At 34.9% G+C, this 14,896-nt stretch overlaps 1 protein-coding gene across 1 annotated transcript in view; it reads right to left on the reverse strand.

Moving 5' to 3' along the window:
• ror1 (receptor tyrosine kinase-like orphan receptor 1) overlaps positions 1 to 13,154 on the reverse strand; it is a 134,569-nt gene extending 121,415 nt beyond the window's left edge. The window contains exon 1 of the mRNA XM_067374106.1: positions 12,932 to 13,154. Within this exon, the coding sequence (XP_067230207.1) occupies positions 12,932 to 13,013 (82 nt within the window). The 5' untranslated portion in view covers positions 13,014 to 13,154. The remainder of the gene's footprint in view (positions 1 to 12,931) is intronic.
• Positions 13,155 to 14,896: the final 1,742 nt, after the last annotated feature.

Raw genomic sequence — 14,896 nt, forward strand, 5'->3', positions numbered from 1 at the left:
AGCTACAAAATCTCAAATGAAGCCTATTTCAATACAATACATAATTGCAGTTGAAGAAACTGTAAATCAAAAGATATACAATTAATAGCAGGGGAAAAATGTTCCCGACTGGCATTTTGAAGGCAAATAATAACAATAGACTTGTCTTACGAGCTTCAGTGTTTGGACATGCTATAAAACAGTAATGAATCAAACTAAATGTGCCTCCCATTTGAAATCGGCAGTCCAGTGGTGCATGTCAGAAATAATAACTCAAAATGTCGGTAATAGGCCCATTCACCCCATAAAGTGGAGCCAAATTTCATGCCAGGCCACAGATCCTGCTGAAGTTTTACACATTTAATTACACAACAGAGCAGCATGCATGTAAATTAATAGCTATCAGCAATTTCAATAAATAGCTTAAGGTCCATTTAATATGGAATATTTGTGCAAAATACCCGGGAGTGTTTGCATGGGTGTTGAGTCTTGGTGGAATGATCCGACACCTCACAATATTCCACATAGACAGGTTGATTTTGACAAATACTTACAGTAGAACTTTATGTGCTAACTTTTCATTACAGTTAATTTTGTGTTCATACAGTACCATAAAAATAAAAGTAGGAAGGATATGGAAGGAGAAGCACTGAGAATAGTAAACATGTTTGATTAAATCAAATAACATGAACTGACTTGTACGGGTGTGAAATCAGTGGAATAATGAAAGCCTACTCTTTACTAGCTTCTGCTTTACACCGCTGCCCCCTTTACTTGACCTCATTCCTCTGTTTGGTTGAATAACTCATCTGCCAGTTTCCTAGTCCAGTAAATCTCTTTTGTTGTGAAGTCAAGTGGGCTGTATATCTAAAGCAATGAGGGTATTAAGTCCTCACATTTACTCCTGCTTCCTCTCTCTGCATGTCTTTGACCCTGCCACTTTGCCTTCTTCACTTGCTGAAGTAAGAGTCTGCATTAGTTAGACACGGATACGTCAGTCAGGCCAATTAATCAGACCATATTTTGACCATTTTGAGATAAACAGCGAACACTGTGGAATTATTATTTTTTGTAATTTTAGTAATGGATAATGAATTTTTTTTTCTAACATTAATAAGCGACATTTAACGGGTAAATACATAATAAATATAATATGTAAATTTAATATGTAAATATAATATGTAAAATACATTTTTATTTTAATTTTGTTTTTACTATATTTGCTAGATTGCCAATTTGCTATCAAGTTCTATTATACATTATTATACATGGTACTATCAGTAATATAATAATATACATGGTTTACTATTATACATGGTCATTAGCCACTCTGCACTCTAGATATTGTCATCGTCCATTAAAAAAATAAAATAAAATAAAATAAAAGGAATTCATATAATTAAAAAAAAAAAAAAAAAATCCAGCAGTTCTCTAAACTGCTTATCCGATTAAATGTTGTGGGGATGTTGGAGCCCAATAAAACTAATAACTAACAAATTACTATGAATAATATAATATATAAGCAATATCACACTCGTAGCTGTGCGTTATGGCTCTATATCAGCACGGCTTCGATTCAGCCATAGGTAATCGTGCTGATATACAACCATATTGCAAGGCTATGAGTGTGATATTGTGTTTATACAACAGTTTGATGGCACAAGTGTGTAAATAAAGAAGAAACTAGAGGTGGGCATAGATTAATTTTTTTAATCTAGATTAATCTAGATTAATTCCAAAATTAATCTAGATTAATCTAGATTAAAATGGCTCATTTGAATTCTGCCGAAGACATTCAGAATATGTGAGATACCCAAATTGTCCCTGCGTCCCAATGTCCATACTATCCATCCTAAATAGTATGTGAGATTAAAATAAGTGTGTGCCAAAGCATAGTATGTTGAAAAGAGTATGCCAAAAGTCCCCGGATGGTCTACTATTTCCGGTAGATTTTCGAAGTGTGGATCCGTGCACACTATAAAGGCTAATATTGCCCACAACCCACTGCACGTTGTACGAGGATTCAGTTCAGAACTACAAACACGAGTAAAACGTGTTAAAAACTACAAAACATGACGAATATGCACGATCAACGCTGAGAGGTTGTTTGAGTGACTAATAATCCGTTCAAACTGATAGAAAATATTTATTTAATGTTATACGTGTTATTTTTCATCATCAAATACCAATGTGGACTTTTATAAAGATCTGATTGGCCATTAAGTTTTAAATGCATCTTTATGCATTAATATGAGGAGAGTTCTCCACATGAAAGACTCGCGACTGCAGATCGACGTGCTGCATTTCTCTCCGATACGGTAGGAAATTAGCTAAATGAAATGTGGAGGATGTAAGATGATTGACAGGGAAGTTTACGGTGACTGGATGCGAAAGAGAGCAAAGACGCGATTGTATGACGTGATAGTATGTCCCAAAGCTTGTCTACTCTCTTGCTACACACTCAAAAGTACTTTTTGTTCACAGAAAGAGTACATATTTTAGGGCGTACTATAAGTAGGCGAATTGGGACACAGCAAGTGACTAAAAGTAATCCACCATTTTGTCCGACAAAGCAGATAGGAGTTAGAAGATTAACCTCAGTGGAGTTAAACTTTTGTATATTATATTTTGTATATTGACATCTTTCCGCGTTTGAAACAACACTGATTCTCAGGTTCATTCATGGTTATTTGATGCTATAAATGGATTCGTAGTAAGAGATGATCAGTTTACGAGCCTCTTGAGCTGAGGCGCTACAGCAATCTGTCACGACCATGATCACGACACATTAAAGAAAACAGGTTTTATTGTTTGAATTTCTTAAAAAAACTACACAGTTTTAAAGCTGGGACTTTGTTAAATATCATAAGTTACCTGCTTTGTCTTGTCAGTGTCCTCTGCTCCGTGATGCATTTATCACTGTGTGACGTGACGGGCCTGACAGCACCACGGCTTGTCGACCAAAGCAACAGTAACTAGGGGGGGCGGATGGGTCTTGAGAAGGGTCAGTTCGGCTAGGTATACATCCGCGCTAAAATATCAAGGTGAAAGTCATCATAACTTGCGTAGAATAGACCCAGCTCCCAACCCAATTTTGAGAAGAGATTAACGGCGATATTTTTTTTATCGCCCGATAAGAGTCTCGCGTTAACGCAGCACGTTAACGCCGTTAACGGCCCACCACTAGAAGAAACATAAAAAAAAACTCTTTTGTGAGGAACTACTTCCTTCTGCAACGGATTAAAATCCGTTGACAGTTTAACAGTTGAGACCAAGCCTTCATTACTAATTCTAAAACATCACTAACTTGCAACGAAGGAAGGCTGAGTCACTTCATTGAAGCTCATTGTAATATGTAGAGTATTATGAGAAAGAGATTGACTAAGCGCGCACATTACCTCCATCTAGCTGATATTCATCAGGTCAATCTTATATTCATAATCACAAAATCAGTTTGAATGTCCACTAAGGAAATCTTTGTACTTGTCCTTTTAACATTTACGAGGATTTCCCATGACAGCGCTAGTCAATGCTTTTATCAGTTGTGTCTGGTAAGATGTTGTTTAAAGTAAATACAACGTCCTTTTTTCCTTGTTTCTGTCCATTTCAATATAAAAGTCTTTGCGACTGATTCACTCACTCATAAAAGACAGTTTTTGCCGCCATCTGATGGCGTATTAATGTAACTTTAAATGAAGTCGAAATCACTAACGGACTTTCTCAATACCAAAAAATATGGCATGTTATTTATATAAAATATTTTTTATTGAACAATAATATTTAAAGGAACAACAACAGCCATTAGAAGTAAAATAGGAAAAACACAAGCAAACAGTTCAGTCAAACATAAATGTGCCTCTCATTTGAAATCGGCAGGCCAGTGGTGCATGTCAGAAATAATAACTCAAAATGTTGGTAATAGGCCCATTCACCCCATAAAGTGGAGCCAAATTTCATGCCAGGCCACAGATCCTCCTGACGTTTTACACATTTAATTACACAACAGAGCAGCATGCATGTAAATAAATAGGAAATAGGAAATAAACACAAGCAAACAGTTCAATCAAAAGCAGCGCTCTAGTAAGTACAGGACTTAACTTCAATGTAAATAAAGCTATGAAAAGGCCTGGCTGAGATGAAGCTGTTCTCTGTGGGTACATGAGCGCTGAATGGTCAGTGACGGCTGAAAGCCTCTAAACAAATTTTCAAATAAGCGCTATATGTTTACATATAAATCACATATCTGATGTCTAAAAAACTACATTCTCACGTAAAAACTCCTAAAACTATATTCCGGTACAAAATAACAGTAGTATCTATAAAAATATGGTGGGTTTGCTCGTCCACCATGACACTCGCTATGAGAACGCTGAAAGCAGAGTGATTCAAACGGTGAAACGGTTCCTGTGGCGATACTAGTAAAATACTGCATGGCTGGAAAGACCTCTCAGCCGATCAGATTAGAGAACCAGAACGAACTGTTGTATATAATATAATATAATATAATATAATATAATATATTTTCATTTGCATAAAGTTGCATATAGCTCCTAGCCTGAATGATGTGCATGTCTCAGAGAAACATGACATCAGGGCTCTGCCCCTAAATATAGAAAAAAGGCTTTAAAGTAGTGCTGTAGTTGAATAACATCCAAAAGGAAATGAAATAACTGTTAACCTGGAAATCTGAAAGAGCTAGTTCAAACAGGTAAACTCAATTTTCCCCTCAATGCTATTTAAGATTTTGATCCGCCGATTCCACTGGGACCGGAGAAGACATTCCTGCTGAATAAAATTTCCATCCAAGTAAGCCTTGATGAGATTCCTCTCTGCCACAGGCAAACAAACAGTGGAGCCACATGAGCGGTGCTGTATTTCATAAACATGAAAAATATATGTAAGCTACAGTGCCCTGTAGTTTGTGGGAGACTGGTCAGTGCTTGTCATTGTTGAGGAAATGACATAGGAAACAATAATAGTCAGAGGTGATGGATAATCTCTTCAGCCTTTTTTAGTGTAGTATCAAGATTTTTGTGTGTACCAGTACCAGTACCAGTAGACTGGCTCAGGGTGATACACAGATCTATGGGGTCAATCTTTAAGAGCAGTTAAGACAGCACAGGCAGACATACCGTAGTGTTTCCTCTATGTGCACATAGCTGGGCAGAGGTCTCATAGGCTTATGTGGCCTGTTTGGCTTCCAATCACAAAGCATTAGGGAAATGAAGCTTTTTATTTCAGGATTCCATGGTCGGTGTGGTCGAGTAAGTCATTTCTGCTTTGCCACAGAGTAAGAGAGCTAAATGACTCTTAGCTGCCTACATAAATGAGTAAGAAGGAAAGAGACAACAACTGAACCGAAGGAAAAAGAGATGTGGAGTGAATGAACGAATTCACAAAGCCAACATAGGACTAACAGTCTCCCTTAAAGAAAATGCATTTTTTTTTTCTGTTTTCAATTGATTTATATGACTTTTTATTGAATATTTTGGTGCTACATAGTATGCATTTATGTAAACATGAAGGCAACTAGTTTTGGCGTAATGCATTACAAGTAATGCAGATTACATAATCAGATTACTAAGTATCTAGTAAATTAACACATTACTTTTAAATTTACAACAAAATATCCAAGTCAGTTTTTCAAATAAGTAACGCAAGTTACTTTGTTTTCCCATTTATTGATTGACACCTCTCCTCTGCCCATGTTGAGAGAAATCGGGAGTAAGTGCGAAGGTGTTGTGTGTAAACAACATGATGATTTTTGTTGTTCTAGACTAAATGTGAGCATGCATTTACTCATCTTAGTGCACAAAAACAGAGTCAGTATTCATGAAAATGAATGAATGAAACAGTGAATAGCAAACCTAGAATATTACACAAACCTGATCTAGGTCAAAATCTAGGCCTATGTATTTAATTACTTTAGTTAAACATCACATTTGTGTTTCTTTCTTTTTTATTTTAGTGTTGAACTTTCTTCTCCTGCAAAAAATAGACTTTTCTATGCTGCCAAAAATAAAACTTTTTTATTATTATTTGCAATACTGTATATATTATGCAAAACTGTGTATTGTGTATTAACGCAATAATGTGTATATCCTCAACACTGTCTGTGTATATAATGCAAATACATTACGTTATAGCAATAAATAACATTGAAGTACATACTTACTCCAAATAACTACATGATTCACCAACAGATGATTCACCATTTATTTTAAAAAACATAATAATAATTAAAATGTAATTTAAAAAATCATGCATTTCATAACCTCTCAAGTAGTTTTTTTTTTTTTTTTCTTTTCTTCCATATTAATCTGCTTTTAGTAAATATACAGTGTACATCATGGAGTTAACTATCCTTCATTTCAACATCTCAGATTTTCTCTGCTGGTCTCTAACAAAGCCTACCAACATTTAATGGTCTTTTGGCTTATGTCCTGAAGCAACAGAGCAAACAGTGACTTGTGTTTAATTTTGACCCACTGGCAGTGACAACAAGCATACAAAAAACAGCCTAAACAAACAAACAGTTGTTTAAAATCTCTTTGTTTGACTGCAAGGTCTGTAAAAGGCGAGAGGCCTTACTATGTATATCCATACACGACTCAATTTAAAATGCTCAAGAGTTGCTGACAGCAGATAATATTATTTTAACACAATTTTTAATAAATAGGAGGTTTATGAAAAGAGTGGGACTTACAAAACAAGAGAATGAGGATCTTTCCAATTCTTTTTATTTAGCATGTGGAGCATTACTGCGGCTGAAGTCTGCTTGTAAAACCTAAATCACTTCAACAGGGCTAATCATCACAGTCTTGAGCATTTCTTACCTACAGGATCTACCTTTCTAGCTACTTACAATAATTACTAAATAACAAAGAATCAAAACATACTTAAAGTGCTTATTTGATCTCCTAAAGAGCAGGATTAAAAAAAAAAAAAAATAGATGGTGAATGTTTGAATAATTTAATTAAATTCAAAATTAACATTTGGCCTATGAACTGAATGCAGCAATGGAGAAATGTTATGTTAACATTGTGCAGTGTCTAAAACCCATAAAATTTAATTTCCTGATATCTGGATTGCACAGTTTTAACACTCCCAGTGAGTGCATACACACATAAACACAGACATTCGCATTTGCACATGAACTTAAACGTAGTTAGCCTGACTCTTCTCCCACTTGGGCCACAAACAGTGCAAGGAGCATTCAATCATTTCAGCAAAGTCAAAAAACCACAGTCTGTTCAGGTCGGACAAAACACTTGTGTAAAATAATTTCTGCATATACAGATTAAATATTTCCGGGTTCTACAGATCATAATGATCGCCTCTGCTCTAAGAAGACCCGATGGCCATGCAGGTGGTGTTCTCTTCGAAAAGATCATTGATTTAAAAAGGAACCCAGTCAGATTTAAAATGAAATGTTTAATCAAAATTGAAATAAAATTAAATTAAAAAAAACTGAACAAAACCGCAATGAAATATTTCATACTGTGATGTGAGGGTGAGGCAAAAGTAGGACATTTTGAATGCCAAAAAGTGTCAAACTTTAATTTGATTACGCCTTTCTCGTTCCATTTAGAACAGCATGGGTGAACATCAGAACTCTTGCCAGGTCTGAGCTGTCTATCATGCTATGTGAAAACTGCCATTTGGATCTCAGCGTTCAAGTCAAAGCAGTGCTAGGTACAGTGCAGCTAGGGACAAGCAAAAAATAAATAAATAAATAATAAATCCAACAAAAGCTTGATTAGACTGGAACCCCATAGTGAAGCCAATGCCAAAAAATCCTTTACAAATGGCTTGAATATGTGGGCACATGAGTATAGCAGCATTTTCAACACCTAAAAGATGCTTTTCAAAACAAGCCAAGCTTAGTAACACCCACTTCCATCACTCAGTGTACTACTGCAATTTCAGAGCCAGATTTTTACTACCAGGCCACATTATTTAGGTGAAAAAAAATGTTCCAAGACTGACAGCAAGACCGAATTATGAATGTACAAAGCTCTCCTCAGAGATAGAAACCTGACGCTGTCAAGACCAGCACTGTGTGAAGGAAAAGAGAGAAATCTCCCAGATGACTGATACTTTGCACATATATTTTCATTTTTAAAGCAAATATCAATCTTCGACTGAACAGGCAGTAAAGGTTAGGTATTTATGAGCTCACTGGGAGCATGGCAGGTACAAAGGCCCAACTGTGGGCGGCAAGAAATTTGCCAGTCTTTATGCATTGAGGGTTAGTTGAGTCCTTAATACAACGTAAACAGGCTTTAGAGCTTTACTTTCCGACACATTTACAGCTAAAATTAAAAAGCCATGTTTCATCATGCCCTCTAAAAAGTGAAATGTAGCATATCCTGGCACATTACATTGGGCAGGCAAGGGAAAGTAATTATTTGATAAGTGTTGGCAGACGTCTGATCTCTTAGATAATCGTGGCAGCTCATTTCCTATTATATTCATTGCAGACCTTTTGGCCTGTGATTTATATTACCATTAGCATTTTTCAGGCCATGGACCAGAAAGATGAAGAGAAAGGAGGGTAAGGCTTATCAAAATGCAATATGCTGCCACAAGCTATAGACCTTATTTTCCAGAGAAACATGTGCGCTGCCATCTTTAGAATATTGTCTTTAAACTTCCGTTTTTGCGGTAGCCCTGTATATTTCTATGGCATCGCTGTTGAAGAATAATTAGCTGGTGAAGTGGATTTACGTGTTGTAGAGTTAATGAAAGTTATCATGAGGATTGATATATTTAAAGCAGATGTCTTAACAAATGTCAGTAGACCGGGAAGATTTTAAAATGAGCAGTTCATTCATAAATACATAAGATCGCTGTGGAAATACAAGCCGGAAGTCAAAAGACAACGAGCACAGCGCTGAAAAGGGGCGGGGCTACATAAGGTCTATATAAAGATAAATATTACTACACTGTAAAAAATTATTTTCATGATTTATCACATTTTTTTTCTTTTGTCAAATCAACTTAGATAATTAATGTGGTTCAGATAACATAATATTTTGAGTTTTTGTTGATTAAACCAATCGCCTTAATAGTATTAACTCAAATTTTTAATTTCAATGAACTCAAAATTAAGGCAACCAGGTAACTTAATTTTTTAAAGGGTTAGTTCATCCAAAAATGAAAATTATGTCATTTATTACTCACCCTCATGTCGTTCCACACTCGTAAGACCTTTGTTCATCTTCGGAACACAAATTAAGATATTTTTGATGAAACCCGATGGCTCAGTGAGGACTCTATTGCCAGCAAGATAATTGATGCCCAGAAAGGTACTAAAAACATATTTAAAACAGTGTGACAACAGTGGTTCAACCTTAATATAATAAAGCGAAAAGAATACTTTTTGTGCGCCAAAAACAAAACAAAATAATGACTTTTCAACAATACCTGATGGCCGATTTCCAAACACTGCTTCGAAGCTTTACGAATCTTTTATTTCGAATCAGTGGTTTGGAGCGCCAAAGTCACGTGATTTCAGTAAACAAGGCTTTGTTACATTAAGCGTTTTCAAAATTTCAATAGTTCACGTGACTTTGGCAGTTTGATACGTGATCCGAGCCACTGATTCGAAACAAAAGATTTGTAAAGCTTCGAGGCTTCATGAAGCAGTGTTTTGAAATCGATATTGCTGAAAAGTCGTTATTTTGTTGTTTTTTTAGTGCACAAAAAGTATTTTTGTCACTTTATAATATTAAGGTTGAACCACTGTACTCACATGAACTGTTTTAAATATGTTTTTAGTAGCTTTCTGGGCATCTGAAAGTGTTAATTATCTGGCTATAGAGGCCTCACTGAGCCGTCGGATTTCATCAACAATATCTTAATTTGTGTTCCGAAGATGAACAAAGGTCTTACTGGTGTAGAATGACATGAGGGTGAGTGATAAATGACAATTAATTGATAATTAATAATTACACCAACAAACCTTTTTTACAATGTACATACTGACAAAAATAAATATGATATTGTTGCCAGATGTTGGCATCCATTTTAGATGATTAAAAATAATAAAATAAGATTTTTTAGATGTTTAAAACATGCCATGTAAACACCATGAAAATTATAAATAAATGAACAAGCCATTATTTTTCCAACATTATAGATAAATATAATTGAAAATGTTTAATTGAAAAAAAATAGGTTGAAAATGTTTCCATTACCATACAGTGAAGTATAGCAACCTGCCAATTAGTTTATAATGATATTCTACATTACTCTGATCAAGATAGCGAGATTTGAAAAAATGAAATTTAAATGAATAAAATATTTTTAGAAGTTAAAAGCAGGTCATGCTTGAAGGATATTTTTACAACATTACAGGTTAAAAAACAATGCAACGTTTCACAAAGCAGGCTGCAAAAACACTTCTATTGCCAGTTTATAATGATGTTCTACATTACTCTGATGTCAGTGAAGCTGAATAATGAAATTGAACAGCTATAAACTCTGCCAGCTGCTCTACCACAACCCAAACAGAGCGACACGGACTAAGAGCTTGTATCACACCATCACAAAAGACAAGTGAAAATACACAGATCTTTGTCCGAGCTCACATCCAAAACCTAAACATCCAGCTCTGACAGAAGACTTGCACAAAGCATAGGGTAACAGAGAGCAATTAATCAGTGTTAAAACTGCTGGTAGGCCATATAATTCTCCCCACGTTCTGTTTATTATACAAGAGGCCAAGTTTTTTAATCCAGCCAACATTCAGAATTTAGTAATAAAAGATGAAATGCACAGTAACTTCTTGTGTTTGACACCTCAGATATAAAGATTTATAACTCTGCAGAAAGAGCAGAGAGAAGTTTACAACCTGTGATATAATATACACAAGCAACACAGAGATTTATAAAGTCCTTCCAACAAAAAACGGATGGTTCACGAGGGTTGCGTCAGTTTTACAAAGTTAGAACATGTGGTCGGACGGGCATTCCTTCAACATCTACGAAGGGTTTTTTAAAGACGGAAGCCTTGATGCTTGAGTAACTGTACTGTACACTTGAAGACCAGATTAAACCAATGCGTTTCACTACGACAACACAAATCCTCCCTCGTAGGCTTTTCTTGAAGGTAAAATGGCTTTCGTGTCAACATTCAGTCTGTTCCACCCCAGTGATTTATAATCGACCAACTATTATTAAAACCAAAGACTGGATCACGGAAGCCGTCTGTTTCCATTTTGCCCACCGCTCTAAAAAAATATGACATAGTTGGATATATGTAGCATAGTGTCTATAAAACTCCATCTGAAAAAGTTTACATTTTGTGACAAAATATTCATGGATACTATCTAGAACAGATGGGAAAACACTACTGAATTTATATAGACAAAGTGAAGTAAGCCACATATTGACAAAAATCTCATCCATCAGCTAAAAGGTCAAACTAAATGTATGCCAAAACATAAAATGGAACCCATCCTAAAGTACAGACATCATGGCACACAACGAACAAAGCAGGAATCTGGAAGAAAAAAAAAATCTGTCCAAGCCACAACACTCACTGCTTTAAGTTATAAATAAGGAGCAACTGTTAAGATTCCCTACTGACAACTCAATACAGAAAGCTTTGCACGTCACCGACTAAAGACACGCTATAACAATAAGGTAAGTAACCGAGACATATTATTAGATTCACTCGCAGGTTGTTGTTTTGTTAGTAAAATTTGTCATACATGCTGATAAATTCAATTGAAATTACCTTAGTTGTACAGTAATTCGTGCTTTAAATCATCATCATCTGATTAGTGCTTCGAATAAGCTACAGATTTAACGTAAATTTGAAGCAGTTCGTAAATAGTGGACACATTGTAATTAATTTTTTTCTTTCTTTTTTTTCCTTCCTTGGATTAATCCTGAACAGTATATCTATAAAATATGGTCACTGTATTATCTATGTAATAATAGTAAATAAATAGTACCGATAAACTAATGCATATCACTAAGCTTCAAAATACTATTTAATATACTGCTTTCGCAAATCTAACACTCATTAATATTAACAACAATGTCGTTTTTATTATAATATGACCTTAAACAAAATCAGGTCAGTTTATTTTACAGTATCCATGTTGCCGTATTTATGGGTATGCTTATGAACTACATATCATTTTGTGTAGCTGTTATATACCGTTATTGTTTTGACTACTGTAGTAATCAGTCAAGCATCCAATATATGTAACACAGACACAAAACACTCAAAAATAAGGAGTTACGCAAAAATGTACAACTACATCCAAGACAGTCTTTGGTATTATTACTCAAAAGTATCAACAATAATGAAAAGTTCATAGAAGTTAATGTAACTTTTTTTAAGTCCTTTGCTCAGTATAATTGGATGCTATCTTATGTCTAAGTGCTATTCTAAGGCAAATGAAGCAGCTCAGGCTGTACAAAGAGACTCCAGCTGAGAGCTTAAGACACTTGTCACTCTCTCAATCAGTGCACATGAAGAGCTCTGTTGTCATTCCAATGGCATAAAAACTGTTTAGATAGCCCTTTGGCAACATAAGTCAATAGGTAAACAAAAACACCCTGAAGACTACTGAATGAAATGACACCTCTTAACTAGTTGGCCTACATGAAGTTTGACTAAAATGACATATGAATAACATTTAAATATCAATAAAAATGTAATTTTACATAACAGAGCACAATTTGCTGTACATATGCAAGTACAAATAAACATGTAGGCCTACTTGTAAACAATTTACTTTAACATGGGCATCGTACTGTAATTTGAGACACTGTTTCCTGAAGTGATTTCTAATAATAACATAAATATTTTCGACAGCTCAGTGCTATTTACTGTAAACTCTACAGATGTGTCTATGTAATTAACTAAAATGTTATTTAAGTCGATTATGAACACAGTAATGTAGCTAAATGTATGAGTTTGATAGCCTACCGCAGTTGACTACGAGCAACACGATTATCAGTGTGAAGTTGCGCTGGCATCCGTGCGGCTCTTTCGCTGTTCCTCTGCTCATTTCTTCTGCCTATGAGCGCTCTTACATCCACCGCAAGTTCTTCTCACAGGTCAGTGTTGTGTCTGGAGAAGACAGAGCTCTTCTGGACTTTACTGAGCCTCAGATGTCCGCAGAGGTGTAATGTTGTAGGCGGATGGTCCTCTGCTCTGCTCTCTCCTTCTCTCGCTCCTGTTTGGAGTTTGAAATTTCTTCAGTCCTCTCAAGAAGTTTCCACTTTCCAGTCAGTCTGAGGACATGTGCTGCTCAACACAACAGTGTGTTTGGCGCCACCTGTTGTTTAAGTAGGACTGTTAAAAAAAAAAGTAACATTAGGTATAAATTTAACTCATTTCGTGGACACTGTTGTTGGAAATTAAGTTTCCTAACATTAAATTTAACAGTGACCTTTATTTTGCTGTGGAAAGCTTACAAAATTGATTTAAAAAAATTGCCGTGCCGAATTAACTCATTCAGTTAGCCTAACTAGTCAGCTAGCAACAGCACGTTAGCATGGTGTAACTTTTTAAAAATTAATTTGTGAAAAACAGCGCCAACAAAATCTTATTTAAGAAAACTATTTCAATATTTGCAGCTAATTTAATGCATATTCAGCATAAACACCATTAGTCTCATTCTTGGTCTCTGTAGTAACCCCCCCAAAACTGAAGTATAAAATAAACTCGCAATCATTCATGACAGTGGACAATAACAACTACTCTTTTCATCTTCAGAAAGCACATAAAATAACTTAATTTCTGCATTTACTCATTCTAGTACCTTGAAAAGCATGATGTTTTATTTCTGCAGTCCAAAATAAACAAATTAAGTTATATTTTACAATTTTAAGTGGTTTGAGCACAATTAAATCATGTTGTGGCAAAATGTTTAAGAATTGTGTTGCATTTGCTCATGTGTGCAACAGACAACAATCCCTTATAATAATTAATAAAAATAAATAAATAAAGCCACAAGATAGCTACATACTTTACCAATTCAAAGGCCAACAAAGGAACTGCACTCCAGGTCTTATAATGAAGTATATTTTATAATGCTGTATAAATAAAAATATATAAATTAGTAATGAAATTAATTCCTAATAATACAAATAAAATTTAAGCATATTCATATTTTATATTTATACTTTTTAATATAACATTTTAATAATTTATTAATATTATCTGGGTCTAATATTACTAACAATGAAATAGAAAAATAAATTAACACAAGTAATTAAGAAGCTGGCCAAAAACAGAATACACTGCAGGATTTGTTTTCACATTTCATGGAAAAAAAGGGCAACTGCAGTATATTCAGACCAGACTCATCCCCTCCATTCCTGCTTTGATGCCCTCCCTTCGGGCCGCAGACTGCGTATACACTTAACTAAAACTTATAATAAAGATAATTTGTTCCATTGGCAGTGGCTGTTTTAAATCAAATTATTAACTAAGGTATTATATCTTTTTAACATGTTGTTCATATCATAAAAAGTTGAATTCATAGTATATGACTGACTCAAATTTCATTTTCAACAAAGGTAATTTTTAACGGTCAAATAAGGTATGCACAGCAAAATCCCCAGAGTTAAATCAACTCTGCGCAGAGTATATATGGCCCCTCTCTATGTAGTGTTAAAGTAACACTACTGAAGCAGAGTTAAAGTTAATGAGGTAATTAAGCGATTAATTAAGTGATGATTGAGCATTAGTGATGAACACCTGCTGTTAACAAGCAGAATCACTTAAGAAAAGTGAAACACAAAAACTACAACTGAATTTAACTCTGTTTCAGTGTTACTCTAACACTATTTAGAGAGGAACCATATGTACTCTAAGTTGATTTAACTCTGGGGATTTTGCTTTGTGGTACATGATTGCTCATATCAGTTTACAGTAGGCTTATCT

Source organism: Chanodichthys erythropterus, chromosome 21, assembly GCF_024489055.1.
Source record: "Chanodichthys erythropterus isolate Z2021 chromosome 21, ASM2448905v1, whole genome shotgun sequence".
Classification (NCBI taxonomy): domain Eukaryota; kingdom Metazoa; phylum Chordata; class Actinopteri; order Cypriniformes; family Xenocyprididae; genus Chanodichthys; species Chanodichthys erythropterus.